The sequence below is a fragment of the Felis catus genome, chromosome C2 (assembly GCF_018350175.1).
Source record: "Felis catus isolate Fca126 chromosome C2, F.catus_Fca126_mat1.0, whole genome shotgun sequence".
Taxonomy (NCBI): domain Eukaryota; kingdom Metazoa; phylum Chordata; class Mammalia; order Carnivora; family Felidae; genus Felis; species Felis catus.
The window spans coordinates 10,879,725-10,904,937 of NC_058376.1; the positions used below are offsets into that span (position 1 = coordinate 10,879,725).

At 46.1% G+C, this 25,213-nt stretch overlaps 1 protein-coding gene across 3 annotated transcripts in view; it reads left to right on the top strand.

Annotated features, from left to right (window-relative positions):
- RCAN1 (regulator of calcineurin 1) overlaps positions 1-25,213 on the top strand; it is a 101,487-nt gene that overhangs the window by 70,082 nt on the left and 6,192 nt on the right. The window contains exons 1-2 of one of the 3 annotated variants that reach the window (XM_023238771.2): positions 18,846-19,021; positions 22,219-22,392. In XM_023238771.2, the coding sequence (XP_023094539.1) occupies positions 18,935-19,021; positions 22,219-22,392 (261 nt within the window). In that variant the 5' untranslated portion in view covers positions 18,846-18,934. Of the gene's footprint in view, positions 1-18,845; positions 19,022-20,763; positions 20,949-22,218; positions 22,393-25,213 lie in introns of those variants that run through there. The other 2 variants (XM_023238769.2, XM_023238770.2) reach the window with 2 other exon arrangements.

Here is a 25,213-nt window from a genome sequence, read left to right on the forward strand (position 1 = left end):
CATCAGCTTCTGAAATAAGAATGTGGTAGTTACATGCCTTGCTGACCGTACTGGGATTTTTCGAGTAACTCAATGCTCCCTTATACCGGCTAGTGACTTTAAGTTAAAAGCTGTTTAGTTTGAAACAAAGAAAGTGTTTTAATGTCCACATTTAAAAAAAAAAGGGGGGGGGGAATTAATGATAAGGAAGAAACCGCGAGCAAGTACATAGAGTCAGTATTTTTAGGTCATTTCTTCTTAAAGGCAACATCTAATAAATCCGGAAAGTTCTTAGGGCCAAAGGTTAGTGAGTGTGCGGGTAAATGTTTGGATGCAGAGATTGCTATTGGGCGGAATTTTGGGTCTGTGTGGGGGGGTTTCTTTATAGAAAAAAATGAACTTTTGCCTCATGTGACTGCTAACCATTTTCTGAGTCACAGAGACCCTTTGCTATTAGCCGTTTTATTTCTGTAAATCTCTTTCTTTTGCTATCCTTCAGATATCAAAGAGCATGTTATATCTCCGAAGGATTTCATTTTATTCAGGGTCGACTGAAATCTTTTCAACATTTCTGCCTGTGTTTTTCAATGCAGATGATATCTTGTTTGGACCCATTTGAAATGACATGTTTTAGCCCTGTGTGAAGAGAGGCCACCCTTGCCTTTTGAAAAGAAATTAACAGAACGTAGGAATGCGTTGGCATGCTGGGGCTATCCTTAGCGTGTTAGAACAAACCAGCTTCATCTGGGATCCCAGAGTTGTCTTCCCAGGGGCACTTGAAAAGCCACGGGAGACATCCATCGGGATCGTAGCAATGGCGGGTGAGCTGCTGGTACTTGGCGGGGGTGGGGGGTGGGGCCCCTCATAGTGATAAACATTCTAGAATGCAAAGCACAGGGCCACGCAAGGAAACATGATTTCATCCCAAACATGGTTAGTGTCAGTACTGGGAAGCATTGGGAGAAATCCTAGGCTCAGAAAAATTGGGATATAAAGCATCTTCCCCATCAGGCTCATCTCCCTCTTCTACACAAGAGCGAACTGAGCACACACATCTGGTTGTTGTTGTTGTTGTTGTTGTTGTCGTCGTTGTTGTTTTTCAAGGTTTCCCTTTTTTTTATTACTATATTTTTCATTTTATTTTTTTAATTTACATCCAAATTAGTTAGCATCTAGTGCCACAATGATTTCAGGAGTCGATTCCTTAGTGCCCCTTCCCCATTTAGCCCATCCCCCCTCCCACAACCCCTCCAGCAACCCTCTGTTTGTTCCTCATATTTAAGAGCCTCTTCTGTTTTGTCCCCCTCCCTGTTTTTATATTGTTTTTGCTTCCCTTCACTTATGTTCATCTGTTTTGTCTCTTGAAGTCCTCATATGAGTGAAGTCGTATGATATTTGCCTTTCTCTGACTGACTAGTTTCGCTTAGCATAATACCCTCCAGTTCTATCCATGTAGTTGCAAATGGCAAGATTTCATCCTTTTTGATTGCCGAGTAATACTCCACTGTATATATATACCACATCTTCTTTATCCATTCATCCATCGATGGATATTTGGGCTCTTTCCATACTTTGGCTACTGTTGATAGTGCTGCTATAAACATGGGGGTGCATGTGCCCCTTTGAAACAGCGCACCCGTACCCCTTGGATAAATACCTCATAGAGCAATTGCTGGGTCGTAGTAGGGTAGTTCTATTTTTAATTTTTTGAGGAACCTCCTTCTAAGGTGGCTGCACCAACTTGCATTCCCATCAGAAGTGCAAAAGAGATCCTCTTTCTCCGCATCCCTTGCCAACATCTGTTGTTGCCCGAGTTGTTCATGTTAGCCATTCTGACAGGTGTGAGGTGGTATCTCAGTGTGGTTTTGATTTGTATTTCCCTGATGATGAGTGATGTTGAGCACTTTTTCATGTGTCGGTTGGCCATCTGGATGTCTTCCTTGGAGAAGTGTCTATTCGTGTATTTCGCCCATTTCTTCACTGGATTATTTGTTCTTTTGGGTGTTGAGTTTGATAAGTTCTTTATAGATTTTGGATACTAACCCTTTATCTGCTATGTCATTTGCAAATATCTTCTCCCATTCTGTCGGTTGCCTTTTAGTTTTGCTGATTGTTTCCTTCGCTGTGCAGAAGCTTTTTATTTTGATGAGGTCCCAGTCGTTCATTTTTGCTTTTGTTTCCCTTACCTCTGGAGACGTGTTGAGTAAGAAATTGCTGCGGCCAAGATCAAAGAGGTTTTTTGCCTGCTTTCTCCTTGAGGATTTTGATGGCTTCCTGTCTTACATTGAGGTCTTTCATCCATTTTGAGTTTATTTTTGTGTCTGGTGTAAGAAAGTGGTCCAGGTTCATTTTTCTGCCTGTCGCTGTCCAATTTTCCCAGCACCACCTGCTGAAGAGACTGTCTTTATTCCATTGGATATTCTTTCCTGCTTTGTCAAAGATTAGTTGGCCTTATGTTTGTGGGTCCGTTTTCTGTTCTGTTCCACTGATCTGAGTGTCTGTTTTTGTGCCATCAGGGTTTCCTTTTACCCCTGCCCCACATTGCTTCAGTTTTCACGAGAAACCACAAGGAGCCTGAGATCTACTTCCTCATTTCTAGAACGACTTTCTTGGTTATGGCTCACGTCATTTTTTCTGTGGGGGACCAACACGCAAGTACTCCACCAGTACAAGCTTTTGTTAGCAAATGCCAGGCAGCGTTCAGACCGTCCTCTTGCTGGTTCTGGAAGCGTAGGGAACACACGCTGACCGGCTGGTGCAATGCTGTTATCTCCCACATGAGCAAGAGGCAGGCTTGAGATGACCTTGAAACAAGGCTGGGGTGGGGGTGGGGTGCTGCTTTTGTAATTTTGCTGTGCTTTTGCTTTCTGATCTCGTTTCTCTGAGGGATCACATCCCACTGAGAAGTATATGGGGCTGCTGAACCAAGGCCAGTCCAGCCTGTCCCTGACTTCAGGCACAAGGTTCAGGAGAGGAGGTCCCAGCGGCTGTGATACCAGTGACAGCGGGCCAGAGAATTCTATTCAGCTTTGTCAATAAAGTCACATATAAATGCCTCCATCAGGGCGCCTGGGTGGTTCAGTAGGTTGAGTGTCCAGCTCTTGACCTCAGGTCTGGATCTCAGGGTTGCGAGCATGGCCCAAAGCCCTGCGTGGGGCTCCTCGCTAGACATGAAGCCTACTTAAAATACATACGTACATAAATAAATGTTTAAAAAAGAAAATACATTTAAAAATATATATTACTAAGGTTGATGTCCAAGAGCTTACTGCCTGTGTTTCCTTCTAGGAGTTCTATGGTTTCAGGTCTTACATGGAAGTCCTTAATCCATTTTGAATTATTTTTGTATGTAAGAAAGCGGTCCAGTTTCATTCTTTTGCATGTAGCTCTCCAGTTTTCCCAGCACCATTTATTGAAGAGACTGTCTTTTCCCCATTATATATTCTGGCCTCCTCTGTCATCCATTAATTGACCATATGCCATGGGTTTACCTCTGAGCTCCTCCGTTCTGTTCCATTGAGCTATGCACCTGTTTGGGTGCCAGTACCATACTGTTTTGATTACCACTGTTTTGTAGTGTAGTTTGAAATCAGAAAACATGGAGCCTCCAGCTTTGTTCTTCTTTCTCAACGTTGCTTTGACTCTTCAGGGTCAGCCCTGTGTTTTAACTCTTTAGCAACCACTCTGCCTTTCACTTATATTCCCATCATGCTATGCAAATGTACATTAAACATCTAAACATATATACACACATTGGAGCACCTGGGTGGCTCAGTCTATTGGATGTCCAACTTCGGCTCAGGTCATGATCCCACGGTTCGTGGGTTTGAGCCCCACATCGGGCTCTGTGCTGACAGCTCAGAGCCTGGAGCCTGCTTCGGATCCTGTGTCTCCCTCTCTCTTTGCTCCTCCCCTGCTTGTGCTCTCTCTCTCTCTCTCTCTCTCAAAAATAAATAAACATTAAAAAAATAAACATATATCCACACATACTCCTAATTTTAATTTTTTAGGACCTCTTCTGAATTCATTTTCAATGTGGCAAGATAGCCTAGCTATATAATTTAAACAGAGAGTTCAATAGGTATTCTATTCCTGTAGCAAATTCTAACCCTTGACTTTGACACACTGTACTTAGATCCCACCCTCCGTATAAGTTGTTATGGCAAAAGGAACAACTGTCGTGCAGATCACCAGCATAAATCTACTGCAGAATTCAGCACAGTGTGCTGGAGTCCTGTACCCCCAACGGCATGTGTAAATTGCTAACTCCGTGCTCTATGTCACGTTTTCAAGTCATTGAAAACATGGTTGGACGGTCATTTTCCAACTCTTGGGGAGTGCACAGCAGGGAAGACATGTTGAAAAGATAAACCCACAACCAATTGTAGCCATCATAGGTGCCAGGAAAGAATAAGAATGCTTAACAGAAGAGTTTGCCACATCTGGGGGCCCAGGGGCAACTTTTGTGCCCCCAGAGATGATACTTAAATTATTATTCAAGTGGGACTTGGCTAGGAGGAGATGCAGGAGGTGATCCAGCCAGAGGAAGAAGCTTGGATGAAAGCCCTGGGCCTTAGAAGCCTGGGGAGCAGTGATGAACCAGGTCCGTGTGGCTGGACCTGGGCTGTGGCAAGGGCAAGGCAGGACCTGCGCCGAGAGGTCCCAGGAACCACTCATGGTCTGGATGCTGGATTTTCTCCTGAGAGCGAACGGAGGCCCAAGCAGTGCTGGCAGGAAGAGAGAGACAGGCTGTTTTGTAATATCCAAGTTAGGAATGTCTCAAAGAGGCTGTGGTGGTGCATTTTCCAAGACTCACCTTCTAGAATGTTCCCAAGGCACGTCTTCCTCCTTGTATGCCAGGTCCGTTGCTCTACTGCTGTCCAGTAGCATGCAGAGAACTGGGCGAGGATTTCCAGACATCCACTCCTATAAACAGAGCTGCCCTAAGCTTACGTAAAGGCGCCCGTGGCCATCCACAAGACGGTACCCTCAAGACGGTACCCTCAAGATGGTATCCTCCATATCACTCCCGAGGCAGCCCCAGGTGAAGGCACCCTCCTGGCAGTGAAAGGGGGGGGGGGTGGAAGAACAAACTAGAGAGATGGAAAGAAGGATGGGGAAAAGAAACAGGCAGGGATTTTAGAAAGAGCCACAAATTGTAACCAAAATGGTAGCTATGAATCCAACTAAATGAGCAATCGCTTTGAACACCAGGGGTCTAAAGGTACCAGTTAACGACAGGGATTGTCGGAGGAGATGAAAAAACAAGACCCCACCAGATGCTGTCAATAAGAAACACACTTTAGATGTGAAGACACATGGAGATTAAAAATAAACGGGTGGAGAAAGAGAAACCGTGGTAACACTAATCGGAAAAGAGTCAGAAAAAACTGGAAGAAATGAGTGGTTGCAGAAGGATGGACCAGAGGAAGGGAGAAAGGGGAGTGTGCTCACAGTTCCCCCCGACTGCAAAGCCGCCACAAGCCAGGCCCTGTGCTGACCCCGGGTGAGTGTGTGCTGACCCCGGGTGAGTGTGTATCCTATCACTTAGAGGACTTATAAAAACCCAGATCCTGATTCATTAAATATGTTCTGTAACTGCATAATCAGTTACCACAGATTCAGTGGCTTAACGCAACACGCATCTATTAGCTGACAGGTCTGTAGTCAGAAGTCCAAACGTGGGCACCTGGGTTCTCTGCTCAAGGTCATACAAGGCTGGAGATTAACAAATGATAGTTGAAAGAATACACAAATGAATCATTTTTCTTGATGCTCGAACGTCTGCTCTATATCCCAAACAGCTCACATAAGAACCTACTCAATATAGGTGCTCAAAATATCTCCACGTAGGTAGAACCCTGCCTCAGAAAAGCTCACCTGTCTAGGGGACTTTCCCCCCTGTAACCGATTTGCTGTCTGGAATTTTCCTCTTAGCAATGCAGTCATTCCTTTGGGGACGAGACTTTGATCTCCATAATATGCTGATTAAATACAAATTCTCTGAGAGCTCTTATACTTGAACAGCTGTCATCATTAACACTGTAATGGGGGGGGGGGGGGGAAGCTCATTAGGTAACATTCCAGTCTCGTTAGAAGGGAGACGCAGAGGGCAGGGCCGTCCCAAGGAGAAAGAAAGAAAGCTCCGAATGTGATTCTGGGTCAGCAAGAAGAGTGGAGAAAACACAGATGAGGAAGGGGTAGATGTGGGGACATGGGAGTGACAAGAAAGAATCTGACGGCTCTGCTCGGAGAAGGCATCATGCTGGAGGTCATTTGCAAAGCCCGGATAGGAGATTTTCCAAAACCCAGCAGATAACTCTCTGCCGGCCACCCCCTAGAGCCTGCTGAGTTGAGTGTGCTGCTTAAGATCTGGTCATGCTAATGCGCAGCTCAACACCAGGGAGCAGGACAGTCACGTGACCGTCTCCTGGCACGCGATGGCCCGGACTCCGGTGAGAATGTCCCAATCAACACAACTAAGTGGTTGGTCACTTCACCGGATAAAAATGGCGGGCCAAGGAGGTTATCGAAGAAAACACAAAAGCAGTATTTTCTGGTGAAATCCCTGTTTTTGAAAAGTATTTAGGTAAGTAAGAAAGGGGATTCTCTCAACAGTTGGCACCCCCAAAATATTAACGAGTTAAGAACACCAGGTTTGGAAATTGTGGGTAACAAACATTCACAGGGCAAAGAAATGAAAGCCACAAGCCACACACCGCTGTGCGAGAAATAGGGGGGTAAATTTCCTCTCCCCCTAACCGTCTAACTTTGCAAGAGTGTTATCTGTTAACCATGGTTTCTGTGACCATTGATACATAAGAGAAAGTGAAGGGAGGGCAGACAGAGAAGCCTTCATGTTATTACAAAAGTAATAAATGTTCACTGTAAGCCCAAACAGTAATACTAGTCAGTCCAAATAGGCGCAAAAGGAAAACCCTGCAATCGTAACTAACATGCATATTTTTTCTTTTCGCCACAATGGATCCCAGCAATAAACGTCGCTTTGTAACCTGCTTTTCTTTTCTCTTAACAGTAAGTTGTGAACATCTTTTTTTTATGTCGTTAGTTTTCACCTCCTTAGTGTGAAGGGCTCTGTAGCCTGTGGAATGGATTCAGCACATTAGCCGGTCACTGGTTGGTTTTGGTATGTTATTTGCACAAGCAGGATTGCAGGGTATATGTTTGCATCTAAACCTTTGCCCACAGCTCCGTACTTTCTGTAGAATAAATTCGTAGGAGTAAAATTGTCGGGGCTTCAACTGACACGGTAAATACTGGGATTCTGAAACTGTTGAGTTTACTACCTTTTTTTTTTTTAACTGTATTTTTTTCAAGTTCCTTAACATGGATCAATGACCTAATGATCTGCAGTAAAATCAGTAGTGTTTTCATGGAGTCCAGTTTAAAGTCTGTCCTACTTGTGGGATAGTTCAGATGATGAACTTAGTGTACAAATCTTTGACCCTGGAACTTGTTGGTTCCTTGATCTTGGGAACGCTTGGTGGTTGGTTGTGATGAAATTATAAAATGGGGTTCATGAGCGAATGGCTAAGAAAGAATTCTTGAGAGGCGTCTGGGTGGCTCAGTCGGTTAAGCGTCTGACTCTCGATTTTGGCTCAGGTCATGATCTCATGGTTTGTGAGTTTGAGCCCCACGCTGGCAGCGTGGAACCTGCTTGGGATTCTCCTTCTCTTCCTCTCTCTTTGCCCCTCCCCTGTTCTCTCTCTCATTCTCTCTCTCTCTCTCAAAATAAATAAACTTCAAAAAGAAGGAGAAGAAGGGGAGGAGGAGAAGGAGGAGGAAGAAGAGAAGAATTCTTGAGACGTTTTTTGGTGCAAAAAGGCGACATGGGGACAGGACCCCCGGGCAGAAAGAGCTGTGCCAGGATTGTGAGGAGGGACTGATTAAATACTTTCGAGTTTGCGGAGGGAGAAGGGATAGAGAGACAGTAAGTTTCTAGGGAATTTGGAAGCAAGGCTTTTCAGGACCTTGAGGGGCTGGCGCTGTTAAGATAAGGTTACTTTCAGTCTTTAATAAAACACACACGTTAAGGCACTAAGGCAGCCATGAGGCCCTTGAGGAAGGTCACGCTTTCCATGTTTCAGACGTCTACCAGTGGGCTGCAAGCTGTAAGGACATTTAACTTAAACTATGTTTTTCTTGCCTTTGTTTCCCTCTTCGGTTGGTTGGTTGGCGAACACAGCGACACGCTCCAGGACCCTTCAGGAATAGAGGATTTGCCACCCAGCTGCCCTTGGCAGTTGTCCCTTTGGGGGATTATATCAGCTGAGCAGAGCCACCCATCTCTCTAAGTTCCCCACCCCTTCTCAAGGTCGCTGCCATCCCGGAGCTGACCAATGTGGGGGCATCAGCACAAGCCCTTCTTCTGCTCCAGTGAGGGTCGCGTCGTCCCCAGAACCCCCACCCCACCCCTACCCCCACCCCCACCCCACCCCCAGCGGTTGATGACCCTGTATTCCATCTTCAGACTCTTGGGGGAAGTTTCTTTAAAGGATGAAGTCAGGAGGCACCTGGATGGTTCAGCACGTTGAGCGTCCAACTCCTGACCTCAGCTCAGGTCGTGATCTCACGGTTTGTGAGATTGGGCCCCCCCCCCCCCCACCGTTGGGCTCCGTGCTGACAGTGTGGAGCCCGCTTAGGATTCTCATTCTCTTTCTCTCTCTCTCTCTGCCCCTCCCCTGCTCATGCTTCCTCTCCCTCTCTCAAAATAAACAAATAAACATTAAAAATAAAATGACATAAAGGATGAAGTCAGGCACCATCTTCCTAAGACTTATTTCAACATAAGAAGTTCGATTAAGCTGGATCCTAGATTTTTACAAAGGCAGTTTAAATGGTCTGTTAAAGAACTGTCTTAAAAGCCTCACTCTGAAAATACCTGGAACTCTGTCTACTTTCGGATCATCTCTAACCCTGTCTTCTAAGGCCATTCATGACAGAACCTTTCTGCCTCCATCAATCACAAACGAGTTCTGCAGAAATCTGTAAGTGGGTTAAGGTTCTGATTCTTAGCCATGCTGTCTGCGTCTCTGGTATGACCCAACGTCTTCCTAACAATTTCTAAAGAAACCAACTGTGGTTTGTAGTTGTTTGAGCAGAATCTATGTAATCCCTATAATAATGTCTCCACCAGTCGCTTACATTACTGTATAATTTCAGAGGCGGGAGAGAACATTCAGCAAATGCCCAGGAAGTCACTTATGAAAATGTGTTGTGCCAGTGAATGGGCCAGAAGGAAAAAGACGAAGAATTGCCTTGTGAGGCGTAATGGACATGCTCTCTAAATGTATTATTTGAGGGGCCCCTGGGTGGCTCAGTTGGTTAAGTGTCCAACTTCGGCTCAGGTCATGATCTCACGGTTCGTGGGTTCTAGCCCCGCGTCGGGCTCTGTGCTGACAGCTCAGAGCCCGGAACCTGCTTCAGATTCTGTGTCTCCCTCTCTCTCTGCCCCTCCCCCGCTGGAGCTTGCTCTCTCTCTCTCTCTCTCTCTCTCAAAAATAAATATTTAAAACATTTTCTTAACAAATAAATGCATTATTTGAAGTAGATTATGTGACATAAAACACTTTGAGCCAGGGGGGTGGATGGGTGAGTGCCTTCGTGTGTATCCCTATCTCTCAGTGTCTGGCTCACAGCAAGGGACTAAGCTATTTTTGATGACTTCCTAAATTAAGCCAGAGGCCAAAAGCTCAAATGCCTTTGGGGTCTGGAGTGATGGGGACAATGATATCTGGAGAGCACAGGGTTTAGCCACCAGTTCAGCCATCACCATATGGGTCTCTGGGCCCTGAGTGGACACATCTTCCCTCCCCCCCCCCCCCCCGCCCCCACAAAGAAGCCAGAAATTCTATTTCTAGGGCCACCTAGGAGTCTCAGTCGGTTCAGGGTCCGACTTCGGCTCAGGTCGTGATCTCGTGATTCGTGAGTTTGAGCCCCACGTCAGGCCCTGTGCTGACAGCTCAGAGCCTGGAGCCTGCTTCGGATTCTGTGTCTCCCTCTCTCTCTGCCCCTCCCCTACTCCCCCCCCCCCAAAAAAAAACATTAAAAAAATTTTTAAAATTCTATTTCTATGTGAAACTTCCCAGTTTTTCAATATTGACAACTAACTTTTCTAAGTGTTGGGGAGCTGGCAATTCTAGACCTAAGGGGACAGCTCTTCCATCCCAGACGCTACGGAGTAAAGATGTGTGCCCAAGTTCTAGTCACTTGACAGGAATGCCCAAATTTCCTTAACAACAAGCCTGGTGCAACCATTCTCTTTTTTGATGGTGCGTGTTAATATCCAAGTTGCGGTAGAGTCTCCTTTGTTCTGTGTTGATAGTTTATCTTTTTCTTTTTAAATATACTTTAGTATATTTCTTTTTTTTTTTAATTTTTTTAATCTTTATTTTTGAGAGAGAGAGAGTGGGGGAGGAACAGAGAGAGGGAGACACAGAATCCGAAGCAGGCTTCAGGCTCCGAGCTGTCAGCACAGAGCCCGACGCGGGGCTCGAACTCACGGACTGTGAGATCATAACCTGAGCCGAAGTCAGACGCTTAACTGACCGAGCCCCCCAGGAGCCCCAGTATATTTCCTTTTAAATATACGTTAGCGTATTTTAAATCATTGTGCCATTCTTACGAAGACAGGATATACTTCCTCGTGCAACTTATTTTCAGACTTTAAATAATCAGGGAAGAAGGCAACGAAAGCATAAAAAGGCAACCTAAGCTGTGGCCTTGTTAGAAACTTCTCGGCTACAGACAGGAAAACAGGGCCTGGGGGCGGTAATGGAAATAGTAGGAAAGCACTCATGACACAGTTTTCTCTTCTCCCGCATTTGGCAAGGAACAATTTCTGAGCTGACTCCTGAGTTTTTAAATTGGGTGTGGATACAAACTCTGCAGAGCCAAGGTTTTGAAAACTGTGTTTTCTATCTGGCTTTACGGATTTTGATTTTGCTCCCCTCTTTCCTCTCTCTTGCACAACCTTCTCACTTTTTCATCTTCTGCTTGTTTAACCAGACATTCACCGGGTATCGCTAGGCTGTTGCGTGACCCCAGCACTGTGCCAGGTTCCTCGGGAGAACCTACTAGAATGACACGTGGCTTCTGCCTCCCGGCGGCCCGCGTCCTGCCCACGTCTGGTTGGGTCAGTTCTTCCGGATGAGCATGGAATATGCAACAAAAGGATCCGGGTTCTTCCGTCAGCGTTCACACTAAAAAGTAGAGCTCATACTTTGAATGGAAGGCGGTTTATGGGGCGCCTGGGTGGCTCAGTCAGTTGAGCGTCCGACTCTTGATTTCGGCTCAGGTCGTGATCTCACGGTTTGTGAGTTTGAGCCCCGAGTTGGGCTCTGTGCTGACAGCGTGGAGCGTGCTTGGGATTCTCTCTCTGTCTCTCTCTGTCTCTCTGTCTCTCTCTCTCTGCTCCTCCCCTGCTCTCTAAATAAATAAATAAATAAATACATAAATAAATAAATACATAAATAAATGAACTTAAAAGGGGGGTTGGTTTAGTTGATGGGAAAGAATCAATGCAGGGCTGGAATGAGAGATAACCAGCCCCATGAGTGGTAAGCACAGGGGCAGATGGTCGCTAGCCTGCTCCCATACACCTCCTGCCCAGGGGTCTTTGGTGCCACAAAATTGTGCCCCAGCTGAGGAAGGCATCAAGGCAGAAATTAAAATCAGTAATTAAAGCGAGGTGGGTCGGGAAAGGACTCGACAAAAGAGAGCAAATAAGGGATGATTAATTAGGGTGGCTTTGGCCACAGTCACCTCTGAATAAACGTTACCTCCCTTAATCCACGTCCGCTGGTCTCCAGGCCGCTCATTAAGCATAGTTCCGATTTGCCTATGGCTGTTTTCTCTGTCTTCGGCCTCCTAAGCCGTGCGTTTCCAAAAAGTCACAGAGGGTTGTTTAACCTTTCTGTACTAAGGAAAGATTGAGGTAATAAGGAAACAAAAGTTAATGGGATTTTGAGCTCACGTGGAGTTTAACAACCGAGATGAAATCTTGCCTGAGCCCTGACCTCCTTTTTAAGGTATAAATTCGAACATGCTTCTCATCCCTAGTTTTTCCTAATCAACTGATTATTTCATTTTATTTCTTTTTTTTTTTTTTTTTGATGATTGCGTTTTTTTTTTTTTAACACTCTACCATAACCTTTAACAGAGTATGCCTGCCCTTCTGCTAAAATACATCGATCCTGGGGCGCCTGGGTGGCTCAGTCGGTCAAGCGTCCGACTTCGGCTCAGGTCATGATCTCGCGGTCCGTGAGTTCGAGCCCCGCGTCAGGCTCTGTGCTGACAGCTCGGAGCCTGGAGCCTGCTTCCGATTCTGTGTCTCCCTCTCTCTCTGCCCCTCCCCCATTCATGCTCTGTCTCTCTCTGTCTCAAAAATAAATAAACATTAAAAAAAAAAATACATCGATCCTTTTTGACACTGGCTTCAATACGCCACCCATATTATATATTTAAGTCCTTGAAAGCTCTGTGTTCTCCCAGAAATACCAATTATGTGTATACTCTCTTGTACTAATCCGTGCAAAGTAGCAGATCCGTCAGACTCTTCTGTTTTTCAAATTATCAGAAATGTGCCAGGCTGAAGCTTAGCAGTAGTATCATTTCTTCTGCGTTACCCTGCAGATCCAGAGGATTAGTGCTTATTAAACATAGAAGTGATCTTCACTTAAGACGGTTCTCTTATTGCAGATTTGGAATTCTTAAGGCGTCACCCTCTGTCGTGGAAGAACCCCACCCTGCCTGTTTTTTTAGGGGGTTCTGGTTAGAACCCGGGAGCCCATCAGCAGAAAGGTCACCTGCTTTGTTTTACATTTGCTTTGAAATGGAGGCCCCTCCCTGTGACGCAGCAGATCTTACCAGTAACAAAGTAGCGCTAAAAGCAATAAATTCCTGAGCCCAAATCTGGCCTCCTCCCCGAGCTCATTCCCTGATTCCGCCTGACAGAGAACAAGAATGGAGATTCCTTCCGAGATCGAGAAGAAGAATATTTTTCCTGCTCTCTTTCTTCTCCTGGATCGTTAGGGCGAAGCTCAAAGAAAAATGGGGGTTTAATCACACTGCTGCATAGACAAATGGTCTCCGTGGGTTTTGATCATGAATCTCATTGGTAAAAGAGTTTTTAGTACATCTGCCAGTGAAAGCATTTTTGTCCATAAATTCTACACGATTTCAACTCCACACTGGGCACCTTATAAAACATACCCCCAAAATAGGCATTTTAAAAAGACATCAGTGGCATTAAAAGAAGTGAAAATATAGTAAGCTGGATATGTTCTTCCCACATGCAGAAGATTTTCAAGACGGCTGCCAGAGAGACCCCGAAGAATCATAGGCCTCCAGGAGCGTCCCAGGGGTGGGGCCCCCAAGTCTGGACTTGATGGCTCAGTGCCCCCCCTACCCCCGCCTGGGTGACCTGCGGGCTCCCACACAGCAGGGACAGAGAACGTATGTCCCGGAATGGGACTGGCACCCTCTGAGCACACATGTGCCTTTACCGATGCTACACGACGTCCTGTGACAAAAAGGAGTGGCAAGGCCTTTGCTTAAACCAAAGACACAGGGACACCCTTAAGTCAGGAACACCAAGGGCCATGGCCCTTTGATGCCTGGTGAATTCTGGCTCTTTGTGGGACTCAGATGGGCCCTCCCTGGGGCAGTCTCTGAATGTCACAAACATTTGCCAGCATCTCCAGGAAGCACAGAATGAGTGCTGTTGCCCCCATGTGGCTTTCACTGCAGTCAGGGAGATTTGCCAGATAAGAATGTAACTAGGAGGAGAGCCCAGAGGGTCACTGGGTTAATGGAAGGGCGTCTCCTAGAGAAGCAGTGTTTGTGATGGGCTTTAAAGGATATATAGGGGGTCTGATGGGCAGAGGAGAGAGACGAGAGAGTAGCTGGCTGAGGGCAGTGAGGAAAACAGGCACAGCTGAGGGCTCCATGGCCGGGAAAGGCCTCAAGCCTCACTGGGCATCTTGCTTCCACCCTGCCGTTTGCTCTGTTCTGAACTAAGATACTGGAGTGGTTCTGTTGTATGGAAGTCAAGTCCTGCTCAAAACCCCCTGATGGCTGCCACCTCCATCAGAATTTAAGCCAGAGTTCTCTCAGGGCTCAAAGGCTCCCATGGCCTTGTTCCCAACCACTTTCTCCACCCTTCTCCCCTGCAGGGCCTTGAATGTGCCAAGATTCTCTTGGCTGAGCGCCTTGGTGTATTCTGTTCCCAGGCCCAGAATGCTGTTCCCCAGCATCCCACAGTTCAGTCTCCCACTTCCTTCCGATCTGATGCATCGACACGTCACCTTCTCAGGGATGCCTTCTCTGACCAGTCTCTCTTTCAACATCTTTCCCCAGCTCTTCCTGTCCCCTCTCTGTGCCTTTCCCCCAGCACTTACCACTGTCTAAACTCACTGTGTACTTTACCCAATTATCTTGTTTCTTTTCTTTTCCTTCTCTTCCCATTTAGAATGTCAGCTCCGTGAAAGCAGAGGGTTTTGTCTGTTTTGTTCACCCTTGAATCCCCAATACTTAAAAAACTGCTTGGGTGAAAGAATGGATGGGTGGATGGATGGGATGGGTGGGTGGATGGATGGATGGACAGATGGATGGATAGTTGGATGGGTGGATGCATGCATGAATACTTAGTAAAAGTCGTCATCTTCAGCCTAAGGAACAATGGGAAGTCGCTGAAGTTTTTCCCATGGGAGAGAAACATGATCAAGCTCGGCTTCGAGAAGTTACCTGTTGTGGGAATTATGTACTATCCTGGAGCCATAAGAAATTGGCCACCGTGAGGCCTTCTGCAGTCGCAGAAGCCGCCTGAAGTGCTGTGCGAGGAGTGCAAAGTGGAGGGTGGTACAGAGAATCCACAGACCTCTCCCCGGACCCGCGGGCAGGGCACCTAGAAGAGGAAGACATCCAAGATGCCCTAGACAGTCCAGCCAGAGCAACTGAGAGAACAGAGGTGGGGACATGAGCTCCGACACCAGAAGGTGCAGCCGCCAGGGGAGCACGGCGCTGTGGTTCCCTGGAACCAGCGTGGAATCTGCCGTTGATAGACCAGGGTGAGTCCTGGCTCCCCTAAATAAACTGTGCCCTTCTCAACCTCAGTATCACGACAGGTGAAGTAGGAAACAGAGACCCGGCTCACACACAACAACCCCCGGTAGTGTTTCAGGCGCCCTGCTCAGCGCTCTGCCAGCATCACATTGTTCGATCCCGCTCCACCGCTGAATTGGATATTAACCAGGGTTACAAGCTGAGGACAGGAACACTCCCCTCGGTTAATACCGTCGATCAGACTGGGAAAACGGTAAAGATGAGTAAGCGTGAGGTCCTAGGTCTCTCCATTGTACAGTAACCGAGGGTGGAGGAACAGAGCTCCACGTCAGAGGCAGCAAGGGCTCCAAATACGAAGCAACAATAAAACAATTCCATTATCTCAGAAGCTAAAAACTCGCCTAAGCCCTACGTTTCATTAGCGTTCAAGATGAATGCTCTTTAAACGGGTACCTTTTATCTCAGTCAGGTATGTCCTCCCCCACCCCGCCCTCCGGGCCCCCCCCCCCCATCTTTTGTGAATTGCCCCGTTCTTTACTCTGCTTCGGTTTGCACATCAAGGTCCACACTCAGTTTCCCTTTCTGGTCGTTTTGTAGAACCGTTTCCCTGGTGGTGGCACATTCTTGGCAAAGGTGCAAACTCCTTGGGGTTTATAAGGACGCGCTGAGGTCATCCTAACTCTGCTCCGGGAATGCTGTAATGGAAATGGTGGAATTCACCCTAAACCTCAGTTTTTCCTCCCTGAAAATAGAAAACTTCTTAGTGAAAATATGCTCTTACTGCAAGTTAGATGAATTTAGGATTTTTATGGCACGAATGGAAGAAATGCAAAACATCTAAAGCTTTCAGTTGACTAAAGCATTTCATTTCTTCTTCAACTTCTGGTGTCAGTTTTACTAATTTAAGTGCAATTTTTGGTATGCTTCTCAAGAGCTCTAATGAGACATTAGGCACTGCTGTCTTCAAATCACTTCTATCCGACTAGCAAACAAGAATCAGGAATGCACTTGTCTCCCAAATGACAAGGGATACACATGTAGGAACGTCTACTTTTTTTTAATACTTGTTTTGGAACAATTTTTATCCTCCATGAGGACAGGCACTGTTTACAATGTAATGCTTTTGCATAGGACATTTAGAAATCCAAGTTCCCGTATAATAGACATGCAGCTGAAGAGTGGACATTCCTAAAAACAAATTTTTTTTAATGTTTATTCTTGAGAGAGAGAGAGAGCGCGCGCATGGGGAGGGGCAGAGAGAGAGGGAAAAACAGAATCTGAACCAGGATCCGGCTCTGAGCTGTCAGCACAGAGCCGGACGCAGGGCTCGAACTCACGAACCGTAAGATCATGACCTGAGCCGAAGTTGGACGCTTAACCGACTGAGCCACCCAGTTGCCCTGAAGAGTGGGCATTCCTGATGAGAACTGTCAGATTAGCAGATGAAGGGAAACTGAGATGCGTTTAAAGCAGTGTTACCTCCGGGTACAGGGACGAGACAGGTGTCCTATCCCTTTATAACGTCCCTGCAGCCAGGGCTGGAGCGCCATGAAGGAGCCTTGCCACTCAGTGACGTACTTCGAAAACCCGTATCTGCTCCATGCCTCTCACACAGTAGCTGAGGAAGCCGGTGCTGGGGGACCGTAGGTGCCCCTCTCTGGTCCAAGGCCCTGGTCACTTTGTGACCCAAGGAGTTTTGCCGAAAAGCATTCTTTTCAGCCCCCCTACAGTTGGTCACTGTTTTGAGCTCCTCTTCTGGGTGTAAAAATGGGAGCACTCAGGATCACAATTTGATTCAAATGGACCTTAAAAGCAAGTCAAAGGCAGGTACAGAATCACACATTAGGCTTTTGGGGCAGCCTAGTGAAAGAGCGATCATTTATCATTTATTTCTCAGAGCAGAAATTTGCCTCTTCTTTCTCCTCTGACCGCCGTTTAACTCTATTTGCTAAGGTGGACTCCAGGAGAAAGAGAAAAAGCGGGGGGGGTGGGTGGAGGGGGACCATGGGGACCATGGGGTGGACGTGGACGTGGCGGGGCAGGGGGGAGGGGCGGTGCACCTCAGAGCCCTCCCCAGCCTCTCTGGAGGAGGCTTCTGTGTCCTACCTCCCCCTCCCTTTCTTTCCCCTTAGCGCCTCCCCCCCCCCCCGCCCCAACGCCTCCCATACCCACACTACCACCGCCACAACGTGTGTGTGTCAGGGACAGGCTGCCGACAGCACTGAAAATACGGCACGCCCAAACACACGCTACCCATCGCCAAGCACCATCTCATGCGACCGTATCCCCGTGCGGTTTGAGGCAGACCCGTACTATTCACAGTGTTCCAAACTGTTTTAGAATATATGCATTTAGATCTTTTCGGGTTGGGAGTTATGGGTAATTTGGCAAAGCGAACACCATAACTGGTTTCTTACATAACTCTACAGTTGGCAGTAAGGCAGTGCGCATCGAAATTAAGCAATGCTCATTCATCCAAGACTTGACTTTTCCTCCTTTGGAGGGATAAATGCTCCGGTTTCATTTTGCTCCATTATTGGAGACTGTAACATTGGCTAACTTTAATGGTTCTCTGAAGGTAATTCTTACATGTGAATGGCAGAGTTCTAGTTAACTTCTGGAAGCTTAGGAGGTGTCTCTGTGTGCCGCTAGACTAGACAATGCTTTTAGAAGTAACTTGAGTGCTTTTAGGTGATAATGCAACTGGGGAGATTGGGAAGGACCCAGGACCCAGGCTGCCACAGGGATCGAAACTGGAAACGTGCTTAGCACCTCAGAGTTGCAGCTTTGGAAAGAAGGGGCAGCTATTTCACCTGAAAAGGGGCCCGTTTTCAGGTACGCTCTCCAACTGTAGCATGCATTCCTTTCATTTCTTCTTCCTCTTCTATGAGAAGAAAAACGCAACTTTTAGTCTATGTGTCTCAAAACAGGACAGCTGATCTCAGTGTTTTTCTTTTCTCAACTCCAGAAGCTAGATTCTCTAAAATGTGTTTGTATCTTTTTCTGAATCCAGTAGCTCCCAGAAAATGATCAGAGTGTTGCATCTTCCTAGTTTCCAGATTACAATAGTAAAATTTTCCAGTGAAGAATCCCAGGATTGCTTGAGGAGCTCTTCTCACATTCCCACTGTGGAATACAAGTGAGAATGGGGACATTCATCCAGTAAAGTTCAATTAGGGTGGAAAAAAAGCGCCATATTTCAAAATGAATTCCACTTTTTTTTTTTTCTTTAAAAACAGAGTTCATTGACCAAGAAAGATTTCAAAACGTTTTCTCTAATACCCCAACATGAAACTTGGATTGAGGTTTTCAGGGAATTACAGGGATCAAACAACTAGCCAAGGCTTGAGTTTCCAGGTTTCCCAAAGGCTCAAAACTCCCCCAGAGGCTAATTACTGTTTACTGCTGAGACCTTCCTCATTTTTCTTCTGTAACATTTTCCATCTTAAGAAGGGTGGTCCCATTCAGCTGAGGAGCATGGTGTCTGAGTGGCTGAATGGAATTACTACCAGTGGAAACTATGTTGCAAGAGGAGTTGATAAAGCAGCTGCAAGGCAAACCTTGGCTGTTTTTTCCATCCTCCCCAAGCAAAGTTAATTAGCATAGGGAAAATGACTAAGGTGTTGACGTCACCTCTTTCCAGTAGAAACTTACACTCTGTCTCTGTCTGCCTAAAAGCATGCAGGACTTGACTCAGGAATTTGCTGTCCAAACAGGATGCTCTAGAAGCTGTGCTTTTTTTTTCCCAGGGGGCTGGACTTCGGTGCTTTATAAGGGCCTGCTGGAGTGACAACCTCCAGCCTCTTGCAAGGGACCGTCACTTGGGGCTTGACTGCCTGAGTCGCTAGTGCTTTCGCTCTACGAAAGCAAGATGCACTTTAGAAACTTCAACTACAGCTTTAGCTCCCTGATTGCCTGTGTGGCAAACAGTGATATCTTCAGCGAAAGTGAAACCAGGGTAAGGCTTCTAATATAATGTGATTTTTGAGAGGTTTCAAAGCACTGTGTTAATTGGAAATAGCAGCTGAAATATTTGCGGGGGTGTGATGTGGCTGTCTTGTGGGTTTGGGGGTTTTGAAATAAGTCCAAAATATTTGGTGCTTTATCAAACGAAGCTGTTGCCCGAGGGATTAACTGTGAAGGAATGTTTAAAACTCTCAGTATTTGAAAACATCCAGGTCCCTTGACCAATCAGTAATGCAAAGTTTTAACATGGTTTGTATTTTTCATTCTGTGTGGGTTGTAAGCAACCTTTTAGAGGGAAGCTTTTTTCTGGCCGTGAACAGAGCGTTTCACTTTGACATCTAGAGATCAGAACAGTGTAATTTTATCTTGGGAAATAAATATCGCAAAGATATTTGTATGTCTGTGGTAATTACAAGGGCCTGTCCTCAAGTTTTCAGCTTCTTTTAGCTAGGGAAAATGCAGCCATAGCAAACAATAAAACTGGATAAGTATCTTAAGTTTAAGTGTGGGGAAGCAGCTCTCATTGGTGGTAATTAGTAGAATTAGTCATTGTAATCACCGTGCTTTTCTTCTTCATTCGATTAAGGTGTAAGATTTCCATCAGTAGCTACCCAGCTGTCTAATTGATCTTTAACAATATTGTATATGAGTGAGTTCTGTGTGTTGTGTTTGGGGAATGGTGTTGGTGCTATAGGCTTTAGAGCCCATGCCATATTGGAACATGTGAAGGATTTTTTTTTTTTTCTTTAATCAAATTGAACTGCACGAGTGTGTATGATGCTTGACAGCTAGGACTGTGGTTTCTGAACGAGATAGCAGCACATTCTATGTGTGAAAATCCCACAAAAGCTACGTATTACATATTAGCCTTATGTGAGTAAAATCATTCTTTATTCAATCAAAGAGGGACAGCGTCCAGCAACTATAAGAGCTGATCCCAGCTGTCAGAACAAATAAGATTATTTTTTTAGGAGAATGGCGTCATAGTGATGTGGATTTAACAGACTCTGTGCTTTCTCTTGTGGTCTGGTCCTGAGCCCTGACTTGTATTCTAAAAATATTCCTCAAAGTCATCTCCCCTAAATTCTGAATCATAACTCCAAAACTAAACAGTGGGTCACAATGCCTATTGATGAGGTCATGCAAAATTCCAAATATATATGCACAGACCCTGCGCCAGAAACTTGGCCTGAGCTCCCGCTGGAGAGAGGTGGGGAAAAAGTCCGCCAGCAGCCAGATGAAATCCTCTGGGAAGCATCTGCTGTGTAACATTTTTCTCATTCTTTGCCTCTGCAAAACCCCTCAGAGGTTTTCATAAACGAAAGCAAAGCCACGGGATTCAGAGAGAGAAAGTTGGTGAGTTGTTACCACCCCCACCGTTGGAACAACCTGCCTGGTGCGCACCGGCTGACCGCCCCCGCCCCCACGCTGGAACACAAGTCCTGTCCTGCCCGTGAAGCCTCTTGCGCCTGGAAGTGCCATGCCCTTGCCTCTCTCTAGCACTGAACATTCTTGAAAATGTTCTCTCTTGTAAGGCGTCCCCTCTCCCCTCTGCAGAAACTGCTTTCCGCAGGTTTCCAAGGTACTAGGTGCACCCCGCCCGCCTCCTCCTCGACCTCGGTCCCCTTTGTAGAAGGCGCGCCCCTCCCCCAATGGGACTCTCAGCCGGCCCTTTCTGCCTTGCGCAGACTTCCCACCACCTGTCCTTCCTGTTCAGTCTGGAAGAAAAGGCTCGGAGGGTAGGACGCCTCAACGTCCATAGAATCTTTCTGGAAGTTTTGACTATCAACTCCGTCTCTGGTTGGAGCCTTGAGACCTCGCTGTGGTCTCCCAACTCGCTCCACACCCTCCCGCAAAAGCCACCACCCCAGGACCCAGCCCAGCAGTGGCCTCTCCACACAGCTTCTCCCGAAAAGCTGGTGAGCTCCTTCCTGAATCTAAGCCTAACACCCTTGGACTTGGGCATTTCCATCCTAAGAACTCAAGCTGTTTTGTAATTTTCACTAGGCGTTGTAACACTAGAGCTAGAAATATACATACATTGTAGCCCTCATGCAGAAATGGATCCATTTGTGGGAGGCAAACCGTAAGAGACTCTTAACTGCAGAGAACAAACTGAGGGTTTGCTGGAGGGGAGCAGGGCAGGGGATGGGCCAAATGGGTGCTGGGCATAAAGGAGGTCACTTGTTGGGACGAGCACTGGGTGGGGGTTCTACTCCTGAAACCAATACTACACTGTATGTTAACTAGCTTGAATTTAAATAAGTAAAAAATTTTTTTGAAAGGAAAGAAAGAAATGGGTCCTTTGGCAGTACATTAATTTTTAAACCAGTATTATTTTAGAGAGTTAAAAAGTAACAGACTCAGTGGGAAAATAATAGGGAGATTTCTTTTTAAACCTCTTCCTTTACACTGAGAAATGCAGGGTTTCTTATTAACTTCACTGTTTCCCAATGCAATAAAATTAAAAAGAAAAAAATTTTTTAATGTTTATTATTTGAGAGAGAGAGACAGAGAGAGACAGAGAGCAAGCAGGGGAGGAGCAGAGAGAGAGGGAGACACAGAATCAGAAGCAGGCTCCAGACTCTGAGCTGCCAGCACAGAGCCTGACTCGGGGCTCAAACCCACAGACCAGGAAACGAGATCATGACCTGAGCTGAAGTCGGCTGCTTAACCGCCTGAGCCACCCAGGTGCCCCCCCCCCCAGTGTTTTTTTTTTTTCAAATGAGTTCCAGTGTTTTTAAGCCCTAAAGAAACATCTGATATACACAGCCACCCCCTGTGTTGAGCAGTGGGGGTGGGAGTTCACTAGGCCTGGGAAGGTTGTTGGACATAAGGAATTGGTGGGGGGGGGGGGGGGTGACAAATTACCAAGCTGGACATCCTTGGAATGTCCTCCTTTCCTACTTTCAAAAGAATGTTTCTGCGACTGGTAATTGTTTTGCTGATTGAATGAATTTAAGAAAGCCTACATTCTAACTTTCTTAAAAAAATCACCTGTATTAGAATTTAAAGGGGCCAAAAGCAAATCTTCCTTGAAGGGGTAAGGCTGGCTTTTCTTGTCTAAGAAAGAAGTTGGGTGTTCTCGAAATGACACTAATTCCCTTCCTCAAGTGGAAATGCGATGTAGTCCTCAGGACTCCTATGCGGGTATATTTTAACTCCTTTTATTTTTGTTATTATTTTCAGGCCAAATTTGAATCCCTCTTTAGGACATACGACAAGGATATCACCTTTCAGTATTTTAAGAGCTTCAAACGGGTCAGAATAAACTTCAGCAACCCCTTATCTGCGGCGGACGCCAGACTCCAGCTGCATAAGACTGAATTTCTTGGAAAGGAAATGAAATTATATTTTGCCCAGGTGAGTTGAATGCAGTGATACACCTGCTTCTCCCTCTCACCCTTTTTAAAAGTAGCTCAGACATTGATTATGTTATACATTGATTTTTTTTTTTATGCATTCGCATTTCAATTGCAATGTTGGAATTAAAAGTATATCCTGCGGGCGCCTGGGTGGCTCAGACAGTTAAGCATCCGACTTCAACTCAGGTCATGATCTCACAGTTCGTGGGTTTGGGCCCCGCGTCGGGCTCTGTGCTGACAGCCTAGAGCCTGGAACCTGCTTCAGATTCCCTGTCTCCCTCTCTCTGCCCCTCCTCCGCTCACACTGTCTCTCCTCGAAAATAAACATAAAAAAAAAGTTTTTTTTTTAAAGTAGATCCTATTCTGTACCCTTCCTTTTTCACCGTGTATCATTCGTGATCATTCTACTGCAACATTAAAATGTGTTTGATAAGATCATTTCCAGGTACGTAATATTCTACCATATAGATATTTCAGACATATTTAAGCAGTCTTTACTCTCAGACATTTATCTTGTTTTCCAATGTTTCACTATCACAGATAACCCTGCAGGGAACATTGTTACATCTCCACCCTTTTTTTTTTTTTTTTTTTTTAACGTTTTATTTATTTTTGAGACAGAGAGAGACAGAGTATGAACAGGGGAGGGTCAGCGAGAGGGAGACACAGAATCCGAAACAGGCTCCAGGCTCCGAGCTGTCAGCACAGAGCCCAACGCGGGGCTTGAACTCACTGACCGTGAGATCTTGACCTGAGCCCAAGTCGGCCGCCCAACCTGGCGCCCCTCTCCACCCTTTTTTTAAGCATGTTTATTTTGTCACTTAAATGACAAAAGCAACGCAGATTAACTGAAACAATCCAAGTACAGTACAAAAGTCCCTAAAGTTAAATAGGTAGATATATTTCTCCACTCCCCCTTCAAAGCCATTGCCTAACATAACCACCTTTGAAAATCTAGTGTGAATCCTCAAACACTTTCCCCTTCACATATACAAACATACAAGTGCATGAGTATGAGTTAATTTGCTTGCACACACAAAAAAAAAAATGGAATTAACTACAGCCTTCTTTTTTACTTAGCAGTGTATCGTGGACAGCCTTTCTGGTCAACGTACCCGGCTGGGTTGATTTATTTATTTATTTATTTATTTTAATTTTTTTTTTCAACGTTTATTTATTTTTGGGACAGAGAGAGACAGAGCATGAACGGGGGAGGGGCAGAGAGAGAGGGAGACACAGAATCGGAAACAGGCTCCAGACTCTGAGCCATCAGCCCAAGCCTGACGCGGGGCTCGAACTCCCGGACCGCGAGATCGTGACCTGGCTGAAGTCGGACGCTTAACCGACTGCGCCACCCAGGCGCCCCCCGGCTGGGTTGACTTAAAACTCTTAAGAATTCATTTTGAGGAAGGCAAAATTCATACTCTAAATTTTCAATGTCCCGCCTATTTAAGAAAACATCAACATGGGGTGCCCGGGTGGCTCAGTCGGTTGAGTGCCGGACTCTTGATTTCAGCTCAGGTCATGATCTCACAGTTTTGAGATCGAGCCCCGTGTTGGATTCTGCACTGAACGTGGAGCCTGCTTGGGATTCTCTCTCTCTCTGTTCCTCTCCTGCTTGCACGCGCTCTCTCTCTCTTGCTCTCTCAAAATAAAAAAGAAAGGGAGGGAGGGAGAGAAAGAGAGAGGAAGGAAGGAAGGAAGGAAGGAAGGAAGGAAGGAAGGAAGGAGAGAGAGAAAGAAAAAGAAAGAAGAAAGAGAAAAAGAAAGAAAGAAAGAAAGAGAAAGAAAGAAAAGAAAGAAAGAAAAGAGAGAAAAAAAGAAAGAAAGAAAGAAAAAAAGAAAGAGAAAGAGAAAGAAAGAAAGAAAAAGAAAGAAAAGAAAGAAGAAGAGAAAGAAAAGAAAGAAAAAGAAAGAGAAAGAAAGAGAGAGAAAAAGAAAGAAAGAAAGAAAGAAAGAAAGAAAGAAAGAAAGAAAAGAAAGAAATCAAACATCAACATGTGTTTAAAAGCAAGCGATCTCCAAAATGGCCCTTGACCTTGGGATGAGTAGCGCTGGGAGAACCTTTCCTGCTCATTCAGGAGGGTGATAGTTAAGAGTACAAGGCTGTGGGCGTGGCTAGTCTAACACTCTAAGATTTGTGCAGCATGTTTCCAGGAACTGGCTCAAGGGTTAGGGCTACTGACTTGTTTCAGACCAAGAGCAGACCTGAGCGGGGCCTCACTCTGTGCAGTTTCTTGGCAGCACCGAGCCTCCCTCGGTGGAGAACCAGCCGTCTGCCAAGTGCGGGCAGCTACGTCGGCACAAGGCTGCCAGGCCTGGCTGGAAAGGAAAAAAAAAAAAAAAAAAGAGTTAACCAGACAGGTAGCAAACGCTAAGAAAGCCTCCTGGTGGCAGGAGTCCCAGCCCCGGGTCGCGCTCGAAGGGCTGTGAACGGGTTTGCTGTTTCTCTTGCTCACCACCCTTCTGGTTCTCCCCCACCCCCCAGACCTTCAATGATAAGGTGACCCATTTTCAAGGCAGCTCACAAAGTTCTATATGCTGTTGCATCTGGGGTCCAACAGGTTGGCCGTGGAAGGGGAAGGAGCTTCTCAGGTGCAGCTTTCTGGTTACGGCTCGTCCCCACGGGGGCTCTGAGCTCCCCAGGCCAGTAGAGGAGCGGAACCTGTGGAGACACTTCCTGACCCTGGGAGGAGGCCACCTTGCAGGCCCTTCAAGTATAAATTAGAGCTAGGATGCCCTGCCCCCTGGTGGCGGCGCAAAGCACGGGTTTTCGACCTTGGCTCTGTAGAATGACTTTGTCCTTCCACTTTTTCTGA